Source organism: Cygnus atratus, chromosome 2 (assembly GCF_013377495.2).
Source record: "Cygnus atratus isolate AKBS03 ecotype Queensland, Australia chromosome 2, CAtr_DNAZoo_HiC_assembly, whole genome shotgun sequence".
NCBI classification, from domain to species: Eukaryota; Metazoa; Chordata; class Aves; order Anseriformes; family Anatidae; genus Cygnus; species Cygnus atratus.
Genome location: NC_066363.1, coordinates 60,478,333 through 60,500,823, shown reverse-complemented (window position 1 = coordinate 60,500,823; position 22,491 = coordinate 60,478,333). Strand labels below are relative to the sequence as shown.

The 22,491-nt window shown below is 38.8% G+C and overlaps 1 protein-coding gene across 2 annotated transcripts in view; it reads left to right on the top strand.

Moving 5' to 3' along the window:
• Positions 1–18,512, top strand: part of POU6F2 (POU class 6 homeobox 2) — a 262,108-nt gene extending 243,596 nt beyond the window's left edge. The window contains exons 7-9 of one of the 2 annotated variants that reach the window (XM_035552533.1): positions 4,773–4,941; positions 14,287–14,455; positions 17,776–18,512. In XM_035552533.1, the coding sequence (XP_035408426.1) occupies positions 4,773–4,941; positions 14,287–14,455; positions 17,776–18,280 (843 nt within the window). In that variant the 3' untranslated portion in view covers positions 18,281–18,512. The remainder of the gene's footprint in view (positions 1–4,772; positions 4,942–14,286; positions 14,456–17,775) is intronic. The other variant, XM_050708560.1, reaches the window with a different exon arrangement.
• The last annotated feature ends 3,979 nt before the right edge of the window (positions 18,513–22,491 follow it).

Below are 22,491 nucleotides of genomic sequence, written 5' to 3'. Positions count from 1 at the left end.
CATCCTATTCCTCTAGCTGTAGTGTGCATACATATATTCCTGCCAGATACTGATCAGTGTTGCATACAGTCATCATTCTCGGCATGTCTACTATATCCACCTACACAGAATGGCACTTACAGCAGCTGCTTCTGTAATTTCTGTGCCTTCTTCTGTCTTTGGATGGAAAATGCACAACAGTCATAAATATAATTCATACCATATGTACGTGTCCAAAATTGGGAAAAGTCAGCTATTGCAAGTTTGAATTGATTCTGTCATCTGGAATCTAATTCATAATCTAATCATCGCCTCTCCTTAAGGCTATTTCTGGAATGGAAATTATAGTAGATGAAAAGAGAGAGAGTATTTTAATGCAATTTCATGTCATAGATAACTATCATTGTTCTTTAAACGGGACATCTACAGCTTAACCGTCACATCTGTAAAACAGGGGGTGTGCTGAAAATTATGTAGGGTGTTGAAGATAGAATCCTTCCTTAGTCCCTGGTCAGGCTTTAAGGTGACTCTTCAGCTTTTCCAACCCCATTGTTCCCTTTTCCCTCATAAGCATTGAGTTAGAAACCAACAATTGCTGTTGCACCTAAGGTCACTGTTCATCCAGACTTTACTCTCCATAGAACTTTTTGTCCAGCTAAAATTCTGACAATTTCATACATTCATCCAAAGATTCCCAGAGGTTTAACAAAAGAAACTGCCAAGGTTCTTGGGATCCCAATTATTTCACAAATGCATTTGCAAATGCAATGTGCAAAACTTGTGAAGAGAATCAAACATTTTCTAGACTTAATCAGCGTACTGTGCATGTGCTACATGGTGGCTATGTGCTTACTTTGCGGGTGCAAACTGGAGAATGTCCACTCATTTACTGTGTCCATACTCAGCAGTTGAACTTTCAGGTGCTATATGTGCATTGTGGCCTGAACATGTTGCATATGCTATCTGTCTCTTACATGACCATGTATTTCTACCTGCAAAATACTGGTAGAAAATGACACAGAATCATTAAAAAAATAAGGCTGGAAAGCTATAGTTTAAGAGATTATCCAATCACCCCTGCTGTTCCCAGGTGGAGCAGCTGTTCCTGTATTTGTCTAACTTGCTGCTAAGCACTCTCATATGAACCTTGTCAGTTCCCCCAGTAATTTATGCCAGTGCTTCACTGCCATGTTAGAAAGCTTTTCCCACTATCTAATTTGAATCTTCCAGAGTATTGCACTTCATCTTGTCCTCAACAAAATACAGGACAGACTCATTCTCTCCTCTTTTCATTAGCTCTGCCTGTATTTGAGGCAGATAACATATCCCACTCAGTCTTCCTTTCTTTAGATTAAACATGACCAGTTCCTTCCAGGCATCTTCATAAGATTCACATAACTCCCAGGCCTTTGGGAGTCCATTATTTTTCCCAAGTGTGGCATCCAGCTATGGACACAGTGCTGCCTTTACAGAGGCCATTCCAGTGATTAGTAGAAAAGAAGATTCTTCACATGCATTACAGACATCACTCTTGCTCACAGTTCATTATGGGAGTTGCCTTTTCTTCGCTTTTGCAACACCGCTGTTCTTGGTGGCACATTCAAACTGACATGATCATTATGAATTCTAATCCTGTATTTCAGCCTACCAAAAGTCCCTCCCAGCATGGCATCAACATGTAAATTTAGTAAACATATCCTCTTCATCATCATCCATGTCGTTAGGAAAATATTGAATAGTCTTTCCTGTTTCTGCTTCTGTGAAGCACCATCCATGCACACGTCTGTTTCAGCAGATAGATAACCATCCTCTCAGGTCTGGTTTCCAACTACTTTTGCATTCATTCTGCAGCAGTTTCATCTAAACTATGTTTCCCTAGGTTATAAAGAATGTCACACAAGGGAGTGTCGAGAGACTTGTAAAGTCAAACCACCTACTGCTTTTTCCCTGTCCACAAGGCCAATTACCCTGTCTTACAGGGAGATCAGATTGGTTTGACACAGTTTGTTCCTAACAATACATGTTGTCTGTTACTACCTTGTTTTCTTTCAGGTGCTTGCAAATTCTTTGATTATTTTCTTCAGTACTTTTCCAGGGGTTGAAGTTTAGTTGACTGGACTATAATTTTGCAGATCTTTCTTTTTAAAAATAGCCACCGCATTTGCTCCTCCATCCTCGCAGATAAACACTAACATCTCTAAGACTATTCCAGCCAGTGTGGAAGCATCTAACTCATCTAAATACAGTATTTTTCTTCCCTCACCTAGGCAGAAATCTTTAGTGTTGCCAGAGAATCCCTCTGACAATAGAACCACAGCCCAAATAAATTCTCTTTTCCAGTCTGATTTCTAAAGGCTGCAGCCTGGAATTCTGCGTGTGCAATGGATGGGCCGTCCTTTTCTGCAGCATTCAGAGGAGGCCAGCCTTTCCAGTGGGCTTCTTCCCTAAAAGAAGATAGTACAAAAGTAGACATTCTGGGTTGGAAGTGCTCTGTAGATAAAATCCAGTGCTTAGTGATTTTTTTTCACAGATGCCCAATGCATGCATGAGTCTGAAACCTGGAAGCCTTTCAATCAGTTTCTCAACTGTTATCCCCTTGATACAGTGCCAGTTTTCTCTTTTAAAACTTGTTAGAAAAGAAAAGCTCCTCAAGATAATAAAATGTTTTTATTTATTAATCCGTAGGGAAGTCAGAATAGACTAAACTTGGACAGATAAATAATTTTCATTGTTATTAAAGGATAACTCAAGGTTTCTGGCTTCATTTTGTGTTACATTGTGGGGGGGGAAAAAAAAAAAAAAGAGTTGTAGTTTTTCCATGCTTAAGCAGACTCATAACAGGAATAATGTCATTAAAATTGTTCATATGTATTCCGTTCATCTTGAATGTGATCAGGTACCTTTATCTACTGTGCCATACAATTTGTTGTCTACTTAGCATCAGTCATTTCTATGTGTTCTGAGAGCATATTATATATAATTTTAGTATTACTAATGAATTCAGCTCCTTTTCTGAAGTCATTTGTTCAGTTAAATATCAAAAGACAAAAGCTTACATTCCTTAGAATTCAAGAAATGGATTTAAATCACTGACTTTGAGCAAGGCCAAACAGGCCTGTATATTTCCCCCTTTCTGAGAATATAAATAATGGCTATCGCTTAAAAGTGAAGCCTTTTAGTACGTTTTGTCAATCTTTTTTGATCAGTATCAAGGATCAATATAAAATAAAGGTATATTAAGTATCAGTCACCTGAGTGCCTCAGGACTATGTTACTATATTAGTAGGCTATGAAATGGATGACTAGAGGCCAACACAAAACTGTAAGTCTGTCTGTCCTGGTTTTGGCTAGGATAGAGTTAATTTTCCTCCTAGTAGCTGGTATGGTGCTGTGTTTTGGATTTAGGATGAGAATAATGCTGATAACATGCTGATGTTTTAGTTGTTGCAGAGGAGTGCTTACACTAAGCCAAGGACTTTTCAGCTTCTCGCTCTGTCCTGCCAGCAGGTAGGCTGGGGGTACAGCAGGAGCTGGGAGGGGACAGACCCAGGACAGCTGACCCAAACTGGCCAAAGGGATGTCCCATACCATATGGTGTCATGCTGAACATATAATATGGGGGGGCTGGCCACGGTAGAGGGGACCACTGCTTGGGGACAGGCTGGGCATCAGTCAGCGGGTGGTAAGCAATTGCATCATATATCGCTTGTTTTGTACATGTTATTATTATTACTATTATCATTGTTATTGTTATTATCTCTCTTCCTTTTCTGTCCTACTAAACTGTCTTTTTCTCAGCCCATGAGCTTTTACTTTTTTTTTTTTTTTCCGATTCTCTCCTCCGTCCCACTGGGGGTGGGGAGTGAGCAAATGGCTTTGTGGTGCTGAGCTGCCAGCCAGGTTAAACCACAACACTATCATGTACCTTAATTCTGTATACAGACTACCCTTTGAATTTGCTGGAAGTTTTATGTAAAAATCAGTAGCAGAGAATCTTAGTTTTCAATCGCATATGAAAGTTTATTTTAGGCTGAAGGGATTAATGGTTCTTTGTTTTCCTCTAGTGAAGGACCAAAGACTACACTACTGTAAAATGTATAAACAAACATTTCTAAAGCCAGATGCATATATCACAGCGTATCATTTGCATCTACAGAACTTGCTGGACTTTTTAGATATGTCTTACTTGACACAGTCCTGATGCGAATGGGGTTCAGGAGTTTCACTGTGTGTTTTAAGAAAGGACAATTTATCATTTGAGAAGTAAGATTTCAACATTTTAGTTTGTTTGCTAGATCCAATGTCATACAACAAATTATTCCTTTTCTGTAGGAAAGGGATCTCCCCCCACCTTATCTTCTCTTCCCCATTCCCACTGTTCTTGGCCCTGGTCCTGCAGTATGAAAAGATCCCTTTGAAACAATGCTGATTTATATGAGAATCCATGTAGGGAATAAAAGTCTGACTTCTTGAGTCAGAAAACAGGTAAGGACATGTATTTATTAAATCAGAATGCTGCTGGGAATGTCATAGATCACTCATCATCCATTTCAAACAAGTATTTAGCTGCTAATTAGATTAAGTATCTGCTTAAACTGAGAAAAAAATGGCAAGTCAGAATGCAAGGAAGTTCAAATTGTTCCTACTGTAACACTGTCATCTGAACCGAGTCTGTGGTATTTAATGTTCTTAGGGGATTTGTTCCCTGGAAATAGATGGGTGAGATGGTGCATTGAAAGTTTCCTATTACTGCTTCATTTTCTAAATACCTATTTTTACATTTTAACATTTAGCTCCATCAGCCCTCCCAGACGCAAGTGGGACAAGCAGCCTCACAACCCAATCTCCTGCATTTGGCTCACAGTCAAGCATCTATGTCTCAAAGCCCAGTGCGTCAGGCTTCCTCTTCTTCCTCCTCATCCTCCTCCTCTTCAGCTTTGAGTGTTGGCCAATTAGTCAGCAGTAAGTATTGCTCCCTGTCTCTCCTTACTTCTCCCCCCTGTTTGTCCTCCTTACTGCTGAGTTTCCTGATCTGTTCTCCTTCCTTCTTTTTTTCCATATATTAAATTGTATATTGCTAACTAGAGTGACTGTTACGAATAAGAACTGCTAAGTGCTGTGATGGATGGGGCTTAAGGTAAACATGCCTTGAGAAATTGCAAACAATGCTAAAAATGTTCATTAAAATGGTAGCAGCTGTTAATTGACTTTGTCAATGCTGGGCAATTATTAAAACTCAAATGTAGTTTATGTTTTTCTGAAATTAGAATTTTCTGAATCAGTTAGTGTAATTATATTGCTTAATATTTGGTGTCTCTTACTTCTGCTTAAGTTGCTTTTTCGTTGTTGTTTATTTGCTTAGTTATTGTAGTAAACTGTTTTACCAAATGTAGCACTGCACAAATCTAGAACATGAGACCTTTCTTGCCAGGAAAAGCTTGTACAATTTAAGCAACCAAGAACTGTAAGATGTTGGAGAGGAGAGAGCATCATGCTGCAGTGAAATAACTGAGTTTCGTGTCTGGGATTGTAACAGCTAACCTCCTGACCAGCCCTTTCTTCTAAGTCACGCATTTCAGAGTCTTCACTGTTACCTTAGCATGAACTGTTATGTTAGCATTAACTTTGGTCTTCACATAGCAAGAACAACAGGCTGGAAGTATGCATAAGAAGCATTAACAGTTTTTGCACATCTGCAAAAATCTAACTGTATTGGATGACCTTGTTCAAAGATACGCTGTGTGCATACTTCAAGTAAACAGTGTAGCTCACATCGTGTTGGTAATGGAAAATATATGACTGATGCAAGCTTATGGAGGGCTTGGAAAAGTGTTTTTTTTTTTTAATCTTGATTGGATTACTTCAGAGATTGTTTACATGGGAAAATTACTAGCAGAGCTATAGTGGTAAAATTATGCTAATATAATTCCCAGTGTGAATACTCCTATTCAGAAATAAGCACAACTACATGGGTAGCTGTAAGTACATAAAATGTATAGATACAGATATAATTACAGTGAAATATACTGCTATTGTTCTGTCAGTAAATTTTCTCATGTAGACAAGCTTCTGGAAAGAAGTTGAATAAGATGCTTCACATTAAAAATTCATAGTTACCCTTTACCTATGTGGGAAAATTGACTAAGATAGCTGGTGCAGAATAAGTTTCTTCTCAATTGCTGGTCCAGAATAGCTTCTCTTGCAGGCACTGTTATAAAATATATATATATATATATATATATATATATTACAATAACTGTTGAGGGGTACTCTACCCCAAAAAGTTATTCCAGTGAATTTCCTCATGTGGATAAGCACTCTACACAATAAAAGCAACCTGGAAGAAGCCCTTTTAACTTTACAAGCTAAGTCACTCAAAGTTTAGGGGATGCTAGGAAAAGAGTACTTTGTGCAACTGTATCTAACTCCTCTTGTAACATGAATTTTGTAATAACCAGATGTGTTGTGATTAAAATCACAGAATCACTGTTGTTTTTTTTTTCCTCATCCTTCATTCTTTGCATCATTGTTCAAGGTATGAATCATGTAATATGGGAGGACACTGTCCCAGGGTTTGTTCACTACCTGGTTCACTAAACTGTTGCCCAGTTTGTGTGACATCTGAGGTAGGGACTTGTGGAAGGGTGAGGGTTGGTCTTGCTTCTGGCAGCAGAGGGCTGAGGAGCTGGAGCTCTGTCTGCAACATAATTATGGTGCAATGGCAGACAAGTCACATACAACAGATTTTTCACAAGTATTCCCTCAATATCCAGCTTGAGACTCTGGACTTTAATTTACAGAAGAACGTGGTACTCACAGTTACAATTCAAAGTGCACTTTTACTGTGTAACTGTATAAAGCACCATTTAAAGCCACAGTCTAAAAAATCATCTTCTACTTGACCTTGACTGGGTAGCCAAAAATGCCTTTGCCTTAATATCTGTCCACTTCTCTGTGAATGAGAAGGAGAAGACCGTCATCTTATAGAAACACAAGAAAATAAATTAAGATTTCAAAAAATAGAAAAGTTCAAGAGGAAATGAATAACTATGTCTTTGGTGAAGAGCTTTAGCAGAGGTCTAGGGCCACACACTGAACAAGTTAAAAGGCAATAATTTAATCAGTTCCTCTGTAACAAAGCACAATTCATCTTTTACACTGGACAAGACAGGAGTCTGTGGAAAAAAATGGCCCGGTGCTCAGACCAGCACAGCAGGCTACTGTTGCCCCAGCATTTTATAACTTCTTAGTGTTTATTTGTGCAACTCTAAGGTTGTTCTTTTAGCTTCGTTTTTTGCTTGGATATATTTCAAGGTTGTTACAAAAGCAGAATAGTAATGTGAGTCAGTCATATGGTGAGATAATACTCATATTCCAAGCTGGAAATATGAGATCTTCTGTCGGTTGAATGGATGAAGAAGCTGATAGGTTGTGTTATCGTCTTGTTTGTCCTTCTCTAAAAGGGAATAAGACACACGCTGTGCTCTTGGTTTTGGCTGAGGGCAGAGGCATACAAGGCACAGGAATATCAGTTCAGGGGAGAGGGGGAGATGCACAAATGAACATCGACTTTTTTTACTTGTTCCTCTCAGGCTTGACTTCTTTAACACTTGTTCTGTTCCAGTCCCATTACTTCCTCATGCCATTCTTCACACAATCTACATTCCCTTAGCCGCAGTACTTCTTTTCTTCTTTCCTTGGCCTTCTCACTGCTGTTCTTTCCCCCACAGTCCATCATCCCTCAATTTCTATTCTCACTTTAGTGCTCCTCCAGCTTCCAGATGGTCTCTGTCCCTAGACCATCTCTGTGTGCCTTTTACCAGCATTCTTATCAGGTAATCACTGTCCTCTTCTGCCTTGCTTTATCGCTAATGCTGCCTCTTTTTTTCCCCAGTTTTCTTTCCTCTGCCCTAGTGAGTCCTACTTTCTTTCTCTGCACAGTCAGATCCTCTCTCCCTTCACTACAAACCCAGATCCCTGCTCTTTACTAGTCTACATTTTTTTTCCCTTCCTTCATTTCTTTTTCTTCAGATTCAGGGTTATTTTTTGCCTCTTCTGTGTCCAAATCCACTTCCACTCTCCCTGAAAGTCAGTGGAAGAGTGTGGAAAATGATGACCAGAAGAGAGGTAAGTCAGTCTCCTTGTCTTTACTGTCATCATGGGCCAAAGCAGGCCAGATCCACAACCATAGCAGGAGGGGTTCTTCTCCATCTCCTGCAGTCTGAGGCTCAAACGTCCTCAGTACAGAGAAAACCTTAAAGAAAACTCCATGCAGAGGTGTAACAAATCTCTACCAAGGAAATAGGAACTTTGGAAGCTCACCTGGCTGAACTGGTTAGAGATAGATTTTTACTTGGGATGGCAAGAAGTCTACTACTGACATGAAAGTTATCTCCCTGACAGCTATCAAAGCCAAGCTTCAAATGGCAGGAATACAGAAGCTTCTCAAACAATAGAGGTTATTCCTTATTTATTTATTTATTTATTTATTTGGGCAGAACAACGTATTTCATAAACCTCATTCTCAGAAATGGTTGAGCTCAAATTTGTCTTATAATCGCAAATGCCAGGCAAAGTTAGCCGTAGTTAATACCCTGTCAGTGATCATGAATGGAACAGAGAAGATAGTTGGAGTTCTTCTCTCTTGCTCAAAACTGAAGAACAGCTTGATTAAATCAATAAGTGGGGAACTCAGGGCAAAGAAAATACATTTCATACAAGTAGACTGAGGGCTGTGTTGTCCATGGGAATTAATTCATTGGGACTTGGGTCTTAAGAGCATTCTAAAGGGAGAGGGTGATTATAGGAATTGCCTATAAAAAAAGTGTGATGATAATGGCACAAGGCTCCCCAGTGAAGTAGTCACTGCACCAAGCCTATCTGAATTTAAGAAGCGATTGGACTGTGCACTTAGTCACATGGTCTAAAATTTTGGGTAGACCTGTGCGGTGCCAGGAGTTGGACCTGATGATCCTTATGGGTCCCTTCCAACTCGGGATATTCTATGATTCTATGATTCTAAGAATAAAAAGTTATGGAACTGATCTAAACTTATTTTTCAGCCTTCATCCAGTCCCTAGCTATTCAAGACCAAAAGGGTGCATAATGTGAGGGAGAGATCAACAAAACAGTTATCCTTGATAGTTGTCCAGCATATTCTTGATAACATCTAGCCAACCACAAACTGGATTTAACACTGCTTGCATAAGCCTGCTTGAGGTGACATATAAGTGCCAATGTTCCAGAGAACAAAAGAGCTACCTGCTGGTTTCTTCTAATGTGAAAAGAGCCTACAAGAAAGAGGAAAATACAGTCATTTCAGTAGGAAAAGATCAACCCGCCTGTGTAACAAAACATGAAAAGTAAAGCAAGATGCATTTTTTTAGAGTTTTTCATTGTTGTTGATAATAGCACCTTTTTAGATAAACTGTCTTAATTGATCTTCATGAATTTGAAAATTGCTTTAGGAGTATAAAAATCCATTTGCATACAGCTGTGCCTGCACATGGGGAAACAAATGGACAGAAAGTGCCTCCCTGTTTTGCCCACTTGCAGAATACACTCAGTTTCTGGGTGCAGATCCCTGAAGGGTAGGATCACCTCTATGCCAAGCACATGGCCTGTGATGGGACAGAGCCTTCTTAGCACCCCAGCTTCCCCAGTGGCCAGCAGAGCTTTGTTTAACAGGGCTGCAATTGAAACCTAGAACCTGCCAAAGTCCATCCAAAGTCTTTAGTGGGATAAAGCCTGCAATGAGTCAGTGGTCATGAAATAAATCCATAGGCCCATGGGTAGCAAGAAACAGAGAAACAGAAATCAAGGGGCTTGTGGCCTCCTGAATATCTCTTTAACTGCTTTACCACTTGTGAGGCAGGAATATGGTTATTTTCAATTTCTCATTCATTCCAAAGCTGTAGTCCAGCCTTCCAGAGTCAAGTACCTCAGTAGAGATTCACCATATTCCAGAAACTGTTGCCAAATGTAGTAAAATTCAAGACAAATTCAGCTACCTTATTTTATTAATTGGGTTGCTTACAGCAACTTCAGTAGTTAAATAATTGGTTCAGGCAAGGCTCTGCACACTTACTGAGAGAGAGTAACACTCTCTACCAGAGGTCATGTCATATGAGTGAAATTATTAAAATCCCTTGATAAAGGGATCAGGATTGGTCTTTAGTAACTTCAGTGTTTCAGGTTCTTTGTTTTTATTCATTTCATTTTTCATTCTAGTCATATTTGCTTTATGATATTACATTTTTTAACGTTTCCTACCTTCTAAAAAAGTGCATTTCCTTAATCTCTTACTACTTCCCTTCATTTATTTTATAGATTTATTCCTCTTGTGATGTCCCATAATATTTTTGTTTTATTTTATTTTATTTTATCTTATTTTATTGTCCTTTTTTTCCCTGCACTGTTTCATTCTTCATAGCTTCTCCCTTTTGTCTCATCCTCACTCCATCATTCCTCACCAGCAACCAAGGCTAGTTCTTCTTAAGACAAACAATTATGTTTCCAGAGAAAGGACATTTTAAAAGAAGGTCTGCCTAAGTAATGACTGCAAGACTCATCTCCACTCTTCATGCCCTTTCTGTGTGGTTTTTTCATATTGTTTTATCCTTTCTTTCCTTTGCTTTCTCTTCATTCAATTCTACATTGTCATTCCTCCTGTTTTACATTTCATTTTCTTCTTCTCAGAGGCACCCCTCTTCTTATTTCTTCACCTTTTCTACCATATATTCTCTTTGTGGAAATTGCTGTTTGTTTTCCCCTCGTGCTTGGAGATTTGTGTCTCCATGAAGGTCCTTTCTTCCTTCCAAATTCATTTTACTGTCATCTATTAAATTAAAATGCCTCCCACAAATTATTCTTCTCTTTCCCATGAGCTCCAGTCTATTTCTCATTAACAGTGTTTTGTCCCACCTCTCTCATCCAATTTACGTTCTCTTGGACTTCCTCTGCCAGCTTTTTCTCCTCCTGTCTGACTGGGGAAATCACCTGTAATCCCTCCCAAGACAGAATTCTGCACAACAGGAATTTGCTTTCTCTTTCAGGGTTCACTGATTCTCCATATCAACTTTTCCTGTCACTATTAAAATCACAAAGACATTCACCAACAAACTTGTGGAATTTTGATAGAATTCAAAAGTGGGAGTAGAATTTCCTTCAGAAGGAAAAAAATGGTTTTCAGTGCAGGAGAGCCTGTGGATTTTTTTCTTCTGCTCTGCTCACCCACCTTCACCATTCACCAGGACATCTGGGGGAATTTTAGCTGCCTTCCTTTTTCTTCTTCTGCTATACATATGTCCCATACAGTGGTCCCAGACAACTCTTACCTTTGTTCAGTGCCTGTTAGTTTCATAGACACAGCAGCAATAGAGTATGAAGCCATAATGTACCTTGGGAATCTTTACTCTAAATGCTGAAACTGTAGATCCTAACCACTCAATGAGTTTGGTATTCTTAATTTTCCTCTTGGCACTGTGCAGCCTTCTCTAGGATATCCACTTAATTTGAAAAGCATCAGTTTATTTACAGTCTTCAATCAACTACTCTTCCTAAAATGTGAAGTAAACTATACACTTAAGTGTTCTGAGAGCTCAGAACTTATTAAAAACAAATCCATTATCTATTTGTGTATATTTATGCATGTGTATGTATTAGTCCACAGGGTCCAAGATTATGTATTGATGGCATTTTAATGGCAACAGAGTAAAACAGACTGGTGCTGTTATATGATGTCAGTAGGAAAGGCTTTGTACTACTGCGTGAGTAATATGAAGCTTATAGAAATCAAGGGACAATTTCTATGGTTTTCAAAGGGCTTTGAATCACACCTGAAGTAGAAGTGGTTCTGATTTGATACAAACACTGTTTTTCCTAGAGTTCAGGAATAAAAGGCTTCAGTGTTTTTGTCCACCCGTTAGCACTTTCTTCCTCCCAAAGACACTATATAAGAGTGAAGCCTTTTTGTCAACAAATGCTACACCATATATAAGGATCTACTCCCATATTACTGAAGTGCATCATAACTTTCTTATTTTAGGGAGAGCTCAGCCTAATTGTTCCCTCATCCAAGACCCCCAAGCAGGAAAGGACTTTTCATGATACTCAGTTTTCTAAGCATTGTACCAGAAGAATTTAGCAGAAGATGACAGAATTTCTGTATAACCATGAGCAAGCATATAACCCCTTAGCTTTCTTAACTCCCTCATTATTCCTTACAGGAGTTTGAGGGGGAGAAGGGTTACAGATAACAGCATTAGAGTTTGCTACCTTGAGAGTTCTCTGGGAACATCTGAATTGTACTTTGTCACATCCCTGACCACCCTAGTCAGAGACCTTAAAAGGAAGGAAAGCGGTGAGGAAAGTCACCATCTTAATGCAATTTACTCAAGGGAGTCTTCGAGGCCATTATAATTTATGATATTTTGTACATGTATCATTTGCTCTTCAGAGAACCAAAGGGCTGATAAGCATCCAGCTCCACTCTGTATCTATGAAAATCACAACTGGTATGCTAGGTAGACCGTGTATAGGATAAGTAGGAATATTTCACATCTGCAAAGTCAATTACTTTTCAAATCTGAGTAGCCTCTCTAATAGCCCCCCACTACTCATAAGCAAATAATATGTAGCCTAACTTTACACTGATTGAGTTCATGGATGTACGTACAGGTGAGCTCAAGCACAGCACTGAGAGCAGGAGCATGGTGCATTGTCAAAACCAGGTTCAGTCTGTGTATGTGTTTACCTGTACACATAGTTCATATAGTCCATGGTTACACAGATGTGTATTTTTAAAATCCTATTTCTTCATGTGCTTCTTTCACTCAGGCTTCGAATTGATATAGGCTGAATTTATATAGCAGAAAAACCTCTTCCTCGGTCTCTATTATTGGACTAAAAGATTTTTTATAGGACATTTCCATTATAAGGGAATTTTACATCAGGTTTATAAACCACTGAAAATAAAAGCCCTGTTACTGTAGTGCTGACATGCCCTTAGCTATAGCAGCACTAGCAGGAGCCACTGTAATATAGGGTTCAGAATAGTAATGTAGTCTAGCACTGTCCTTGGACAACTGCTTGCATTTACAGAAATTGATGGGTTATTGTGCTGCAAACTTTTCACCTAAGAAGTCTGAGGAATGAGGTGAAGAACAATAGAGATGTCTCGCTGGGAGAATGGCTTCACTACACGCAGGATTGCACAACACTTTGAAATCTTCCACCATCCCAGTCCCATGCTGTCTCCAGCTTGGCAAACGCTTTCATTTAGCCAGGGATCAGTAGCTTGGGGGGAAAAAAAGTTCCATTCTCCAGCTGTTGTGTCATTTCCCTTGATAAGTCCTAAATTGACTGAGTTATCTAGCACCAAAGGAGCTTTCCTGTGGTAGACATGCTTTATTATGTGCCCTTTCAGGGACAAAGGCTTCTGTGTCAGTAAAACTGCTATGGAGAGGAAGGACAGATTTATTCTCACAGCATCATAAGCATTATCTTCTGAGGGGCTAATTTTAAAAGTAAAAAATTGTGCAGCATTACCATCCAAAACCTAATGGCTGATGTTGCAAATACGGTGCTCCTTGATTATCAACCTGACGGGAGGCAGAAAGAAAAGCTTGAAAGGCTGCTTCTCACAGGGGCATATTTTAAAAGATGATTTTTAAATGAAGGAGGATTTTTTTGTGTTTGGGCTTGTTCTTTTGCTGGGTTAGTTTGGAATCTTGGCTGGTGGTTTGGTCCGGTTGTTGCAGAAAAGGGAAGGAAGGTTTATGAATTTCCTTATTTAGCATTAATTTTAGATAAAGTGGAAAGTCTTGATTTCAAATTGAAAAAAAAAAAAAAAGCAGTTTATGTGCATGTTTAGCAGTCCCCATAGACTGCAAATAAATATATTAGCAGCTGCCTTTCTTCTGTATGTAATGAGAAGGGGACACAGGGAACATGACTTGTCAAAAGTGGGGGAGATTTGCAAGGCACAAATGACAGTGTGGAGTCCAGCCACTCCCTCACTCTGAGGTGAGTTGGCCTTTTCTCAGGAGTTCAGCAATGAAATATGTCTTTGAACATCTTTCACCACCACTTGGAAGCACGGCTGCATAGTTAGCATTTTAGCAATCTGAACATGCTTCATAACACACCTAGCAAGGCAAGCTTGTTTCTGCTTGGGGAAGAAGAGAAAGGGAGAAGTATTCTATGATTAAAATAAACATGAATAGCTTGACAATGAAACATGGTGTAAGCCTAGCCCACTCGTACGTGACATGAAGAACTGACACAATTCAAAAAATATTTCAACAGATCCTCAAACAGCCACTGGAGAAGTGGATGGGGTGAATCTGGAAGAAATCCGAGAATTTGCCAAAGCTTTTAAAATCCGGCGCCTGTCCCTTGGCCTGACACAGACTCAAGTTGGCCAAGCCCTAAGCGCCACCGAAGGCCCAGCCTATAGCCAGTCTGCCATCTGCAGGTAACAAGTTACATCATAAACTCTCCTCTCCTTGTTCTTCAGAATTATTCAGTTTATTGTGACGAGCATGCTCAGATTTGAGTCATATGTCTTTAGAATGTATTATTTATTCTGAGATTTAAACTAGCCAATGATGTTGGTATCTGGCAAATAAGATGTTCTTGTGTAGCCCTGAAGTAACTTTAGTCTTTTTTTTTCCCTTCTTCTTTTTTAAACAAGTGAGAAACAATATTCCTGGCACTGAGACTTAATTCAGTAGACAAGCTGGAGACCCTGCTGGTGCTGGATAAGCACTGTGCCATTTTCTACAGATAGGGTTACTGAACAAATATTTCATGTCTGCATCCCTGCTAAGTTAAAACTTGTATTACTATGGTTAGCACTTCACATATAGGATGTTAATGATGATTTACCTAGGCAACACAGAAAGGAAAAAATTATCCTTCCTGCTATCTTGCAAACCGGCAGCTATTCATCTTTTAACACCTAAATGTTTATTAAAAAAACAAACAAACAAACAAATGACAACCCATGTATGCAAAGCAGGAGTAGAAATCTGTCCTAATCATACGAAATCATAATACAGTCTTGACAGAGTTAGTTAGAAGCAAACACCGTATATGCATGTATGTGTGTTACAGTAATCCCATGTTTATGCATGAGGTAACAAACACACTTAGGTAACAGCTTTTTCCTCTTGGGCAATGCCTTATAGTCCTTCTCCATCAGCGAAAGCCAAGAAACCAACTCTAAGCTCATTTAAGTGGATTTTGTTCTTGGTGATCCATGAAATGCTCTGTCTTTTTATCTGCTCTTTATACTTTTAATGTATTCCCCATAGAACGGAAGTGTACTTTTCCTGCAGTTTAAGACTAAGGTTATAAATAACATCAGTATGGGGTAGTGAGCTTGCAGCTCACATTTTGCTCAATGATTTTCCATAAAACCCATTGATTGTTGTTAAATACAAAAAGCTCCATAGGATCCTCTCACTTCTATGGCCTCCCCTACTGTTTTTTCTTATAAGATACCTCCCTGTAGAAAATAACCTTTATTCAGTCTATACAAGGATACTACTGCTGGGAAATTTGTTTCAAGACTTGTATATCGTTATACCAAACAACATGTACTGCAGTATCAACACTAACAAGCAATGCCAATGATATGGATGCTATTGCTCCCTGTTGCTAAGGATTAATTTTTTTTTCTTTTGTATGGTCAATTGGTAAAGAATGCCTAAAACAGGTGGAGTTTTTAGCAATTGCCAATTTGTTGTAGCCTTAAGATGCTGTTTAACATACTATACTTTTAAGTGATAAATTGCAGTTTCCTTTGCTTATGTCTAGTTTGCTGTGTCCTCATTTCCTCCACCTACCTCATGTCTGAGAAAACCACTTGGGATGGTTTGAATTTTACTAAGAGAAAGTTTCTTCACTAATCTATTATCATGAAAACCCAAATAAAGAGGAAGTTGGAGAATAGACATGGCTAACTAAAGCCCTAAATGTGGAGACCTTTGACAGAGGGCAAATTTTGCCCCCTTAGAGGGGTAAATGGCTCAGAACAGGAGGACTGGATGCAAAAGCTGGTCCCAGCTACATGCAAAGTTATCTTTTTTTTTTTTTTTCCTTCCTTTGACTCTCACAAATGGATCTCATTTTGGGGTGTAATAATCTGCTATGACTGTGCATTTCTTGTTAAGCACCAAGACATGCTGCTTCAGTGGTAGTTTACTGCTCCCTGGAAATAGTAGGTTTAACATTTCTTTTAATGGTAACAAAGGAGATTCAGTATAAACTCCAGGATAATGGAAAGGGCATTAAGGTAAGCAAGTTGAACAACCAACTTGGAGGCAGAAGTAGAGTCTTCCAGTGCCCTTTGCAGGTCATATCAGCAATATACCACTTTGCCGGTATGTTCTGTGTGCAAATAATGGCACTGTCTTAACTTGGCACAATGAGTTCTAAAACGTACACTTCTGAACGAAATATCACTGGACACCAAGGAAGGACACCATGTAATCAATCCCACGCTAGGATGCCAGGAACTGGTTACAAATTATTTGCCATGTTACTATTTGAAATTATTTCGTCTCATTCTTTGTTTGTGAGAAATGCTTTGTTTCTTGCTGAAGTATTTTCTGCAGCTGCCATATGCCGAATATAGACACTAAAAATCACCGACTCCAGCCACTGAGTTGTTTTGCACAAAAGCATCGATTCGGTCAGTCTCACCTCCCAAGCACGTTGTGATTAGCAGCAGCAGTGGTGCTTGAGCACTGGGTGGACTGGAGAGGGCAGCAGCACCGTGCAATAATTGTCACCTTTCTGCAGCGTTAAATACCACAATATATGATGGTGTGGACATAGGTGAAGTGGAGAAATACAAATGGGTGGCATCAGAGGAACTGGGCTAAGACCTTTTTAATGCATAGCAAGAGAGGATGAACTTGATAAATGAAAGAAACAAATACTTATAAGAATTGAAGAATGAACTCAGCTCTTCTGCTTGTTTTTGAAAGGATTAAAGCTTTGTGTAGCTGCTTTTCCAGATGTTTTATACTACTTGTAAAATCTGGTTTGGCAAAATACTTTTGATGGCAAAATGATATATAGAAGACCTCATTTACAGGAAATGATATCATTCTGGTACAGTTTGCAGAAATCCCACAATAAACCCAGCTTGGTGCCACAGCATATTAGTAGACTATTATGTTGGGTTTCATCTGGAAAACATGAGTCTGTCTTTGCACATTGTGGGGGTAGTCAAGATAATTGCAAAGTGTCCAGCTGTTTCAGATGAACACCACCAGAGCTATGGGAATCTGTTTCCAACCCAGAAAAGGGATATAGCATTAACTTGCAAACAGTGAAAATTGCTGAAAAATGAAAGGAAAGGAAACCTGATATTCAGAGGCTAGTAACTGCCATTGGTTTGTATTATTAAAGCTGTGGTATTTGGACAAGATGGGAATGGGGAGGAAACAAAGGGATTAATCGCAAGGATGAGATGATAAGAATCAATTGCCTTTGATGTCATTTCCTGTAATTAGACTTAGCCTTAAGGGTTTTGAAGATCATCAGAAATATGAAAATGGTACGCATAACCTGTGTTACTTAGTGTGCTTAGAATTTTGTTGTAGTGTTCGTTTTGTGTTAGCTTAAATATCTAGCTATATAAGTATATTTATAGATATACCTATCTGATAGTTTTCGTAATCCATTGTAAATTACCTCTGCCAGTCAATTAGTCAGGCAGGCAGGAAGTCCCACCCTGGCAGAGCATCAGTGTAAGACTCTTCTTTCTCAATTTTCCCTCAGACACACCATCCTGAGAAGCCACTTTTTCCTACCACAGGAAGCCCAAGAGAACACTATAGCTAGCAGTCTGACAGCCAAACTGAACCCTGGCCTTTTGTATCCTGCCAGGTTTGAAAAGCTGGACATCACCCCTAAAAGTGCCCAGAAGATAAAGCCGGTGCTTGAGCGGTGGATGGCTGAGGCTGAGGCCCGCCATCGAGCAGGTATGCAGAACCTTACCGAGTTTATCGGAAGTGAACCATCCAAAAAGCGCAAGAGGCGTACCTCATTCACGCCACAAGCCCTTGAGATCTTGAATGCCCACTTTGAGAAGAACACGCACCCCTCTGGGCAGGAAATGACAGAGATTGCAGAGAAACTGAACTATGACCGGGAAGTAGTTAGAGTTTGGTTCTGCAATAAGAGGCAAGCACTGAAGAACACAATTAAACGTTTGAAACAACACGAGCCTGCAACAGCAGTTCCTATGGAGCCCTTAACAGACTCTCTGGAAGAAAACTCCTAAAAGCAAAACAAAACAAAACCACACACAAAAAAACAAACCCTGCACCAACAGAAACGTAACCATTCGAACTCTGTGAAAATACCTGTTCATCACCCTTGTAAGTAAAAGACTGAGAAAACTACAAGAAGGACAGAACAGTTTATAAATGTCCATGGGTTTTCCTATATAAAAACAAAACAAAAAACTACACAACACTTTGTGTGTGTGTGTGTGTCGTAGAATTAGTTCCCCCAAAAAAAGAAAAAGCCAGTTTTTTTTAAATGGACTTAAAGTAAACCAAATAACTGCTTACTTTTTTCTGTATATTATGAAAATGTGAACACATTTTAAGGAAAAAAAAAAAAAAGAAAAAAAAAAGAAAAAAAACTTTTATCTGTTTAAAAGAGAATACAAGCCTGCCACCTGGAGGAGTGACTGTAGCCTTTCAGGTATCAAGTGCTGATTCACTATGAAAACTATTAACCAAAGTCAGAAACATGGCATTGCAAACTAGATTGTTAGTCTACTCTTTTATGGGTGTAAAATTGTGTTATGATTTTTTACATTTGTATTTTGCAAAGATGAAAACAACAGGTTAATTTCTCTCATCCTTGATCGCACCCCCTGCAGGTGTGTACAAACAGGTGTTAAAGCCATTCCATCATGGTCACCTCCTTTTCTTTTGTTTGCTTTTAGTCGACAGTTTTGCAATCTCCAAGTGTTTGGGTGCCAAAAATCATTTGTTTTTATTATGATTTGCGGGGTTTGGTATTTCTCTTCTAAGGGTGTAAATCTTGGTTTGCATTTATGTTTTTTGATTTTTTTCTCTGACTCTTTTTGCTGCCTCCCACCCTGAGCTCATCCTCCACCCCTTCCCCATACCCTCATAACCCAATACTGTTTGAAGATTTTTAAAAAGAAAAGTGCAACCTAAACACTTTTATATTGATATGCTGAAATGCAATAGAGGACAAGGAAGGATTAGAATTGTGTCTGATGAACTGTCAGCTCACACTGAACATTGTGTTTATTGTCAACTGCATAGCTTGGGATTTCTCTGTCCTTTTGGCCACAAACCTGGAGAGGTTACCAAAACTCATTTTGTAGTATAAACATAAACTACACACTTGGTTCAGTACTGCATCTATATTATAGTTCTGTTTGAAGCAATTTCTCTCCAAAGTCTGCTAGCCAAAGAAATTTCTTGAGACTCTGACGAAAACAAGCAGACCAAGAAGTGATGAGGATGGTCTGATCATTACTTTACTGTGGACTGCCTCGCTGGTAGTGCTTGGTTCCTTCTGCCTTTTTGGTCATCCCGATATTTATGTTTGCCCTGTTGAATTCTTCAGTGGGAGGGTGAGTTTCTGCAGGTATCTGCTGTGATCACTGGCTAGATTAAGCAATCAGGATTTAGGAAACCCATTGAATATCCTTTGGGAATAGTGAGGTTGGTCACCTGCAGTATGTTTCAGGTGAATTTTCCTTTAAAGACAACTTATCTCTATGACTTCCATGTTGATGGGACAAGCATCTTCTAAAATACTGTGATCATTGGACTTAGGAGTGTACCAAGGCTCACATGGAGAGAAGGGTGTTAAGGGTTCTGGATGGGGTATGGGTGACCCATGAAGGTTACCTGCAATTTTCGTCTTGTGCTGATTTCTGCTCCAGCCTCTGGGCTTTAGCCCATTGCTAGGATGTGAGCTGCCTCATGATCAGGGCTTACCACAAGTTAACATCTGGCATTTGGTTCAACTTACTGTAGAGGCGGTAGAGTAAAAATTCTGCTGGTATAACTCCTGATTGCGTTCGCTGACCTCAGGATCATTGTACTGGATTTTTGCTTGTCTACCCGAGACATTGAAGAAGGCTTACAAAGTGCTGGGGTATTCAAATAGCACCCCTCTTACAAAATTATGTTTTCAAGAGCTCAAAAAAGATTAGTGAAAGAAAGGGGCTTCCATTGATTTCACTGGGCTTTGAATCTGACCCTCGCTATTTTATTAATGGGATATTTTATTAATGGGATTTGCCTTGTAACATGGGGTATTTGCTGCATGGCTGGTAGAGTTTTAAGGCTTCAGAGACAGTCATCTCTGCCAGAAACTGCATCTAAATGTGAGCACTCCCAAAGGTCAGGGTTGAAGAGCACTGAGGATCCAGTACTCAGGGCTGGGCTCATGTCCAGTGAATGCATTTTAGGCTTTAAGCTTCAGCAGGGTATGTTTAAAGATATTTTCAGTATTGCTTTTATGAGGAGGAGAGTGTGAATTGTTATTGACTCTTTTCCAACTGTTGATATATAAATATCTGTTGGGGAAAAAAATAATCAGTAACCACAGGTAAATTGTGTGAGGGACAAAAAAGCCACTTTACCCAAGCTGAGCATGTGAAATAGCCTCACAGCAACATCTGCCCCTCTGGGTTCTCTTTTTTCCCCCTCTATCGATGGATACCTATATCCATGGGTATATATATCTGTGATATCTATACCAAACAGAGCTAAACTTATAGCCACAATTCGATTTACATAATGTTCAGGAGACCACCCAGAAGCCAGCAGGGAAACAAGGAAGAACAAATATCAATTTGGAAGTGAATGCTCCTGAAGCCCTACCCATGTATCCAGTATGCTGCTAATTGTCTGGTCATTAACACCATGAACATTTTACCTGTTCAGCCACCCTAGAGACCGTGTGCCCTCCCTTTGCCCCTATCATCAACAGCCTGGGAACAAAAACATCAACCATTTGTTGTCTAAAATCTAAATTTCCAGTTCTCCCAGGGACTGTGCTAAATTTTGTGATGAAAAAGTCCCCCAAGAAGAAAAGTTAGCTGAACGGTGTACAAAAGCTACTAAATGTTTAAAAATATGCTGGCAGCAGTTATATAAGCTCTTTTCTGTTCCACAGTACATATCAGAAGGATACAACTAGGACAGTGAAAATGTAAAATAAATATAAATCGCCAGCTTGGAAGAAAAAATAATGTTCATCCCACAGTCTTAAAACCATTCATGTGCAGTGATTTTTTTTACAGTTTTCTAATTTTGTATTATGTTTTGTAAATTATTTATAAAGTGCTGTAATGCTTCTTATATTAATTTTTTTATAAACAAATTTTTGCTATGAGGCATAAATGGTGCCTAAACAGATTCTTAGGAAGACAAATTATGTGTGAGTCATACATCTTTTGGGGGCCATAAATATTTTGTTTTATTTTGTTAGTGGTAACATTTCTGGTTTCCATTTGTAAACAAATTTCATGTATTGATTACATTTGAATACCTTTTAATTTTGCATGTGACTAAAAGATAGATTGCTACCAGCAAATGAAACAAAAGTCTCTTCAGTCATATGTGAAGGTTTAATGGTTTTCTGATTTATTGATCATTGAATTTTTTAATATATATATATAGATAGTTATTATTTGAATAATGAACCAAGGGTTCACTTGCTGTTCTGATTTTTTCTTTTTATGTTTTTTTCACTAAAAAGTTATTTTGGACAGTTGAAGAAATCAAATGCATTCAAATGGTTCCAGTTTCTTTATGTTATTACTGGAAAAAAAAAAGAAAAAAGAAAAAAAAAGAAAAAAAAGGAAAAAAAAGAGAGAACAAGAAAGCAAAAAGGAGCTAGGAAGGAACAAGTAGAGGCGTATCAAAGAACTCAAGCTATAACCAAAAAGAAATATGTAAAATGCCTTTGCTCGTCTTCTCAATGCTGGACCAAAGCTCAATGTATGTAGGTATATGCACATTGTATAGATATGGCTAAATGTTGCTGACAATCTCGCAATACTAAACTGTTACTATTAAAAAAAAAAAAAAGAAATACAAAAATAAAACTGTTCATCAGTGTTTTACCTCAGCACTCTACTTGTACCCAGTTATTGACCAACATTCAAATAAGAAGATAAGAGAGGAAGTTAATTTCCATGTCATGGTTGACTGTAAAATCTGTTTGGATAACATTTTGTAATGAGCTTTTTGTCATGTGGTTTGCTTGTTTCCAACTTGAGATTATGTGGGGCACATTTGTTTATTTATTGTTAAAAAGTGATATTATTATTATTATTATTATTATTATTATTACTATTATTATTTTTTTTGTCCTATGTGCTATAATCTACAGAATGGTCACCAGGGTCACTTATGAAGGACTGCAAAGAGATCTGTTTTTCCATGCATGGAGCATGCAGCGGGAAAGATGGCAGTATGAAATGGACTG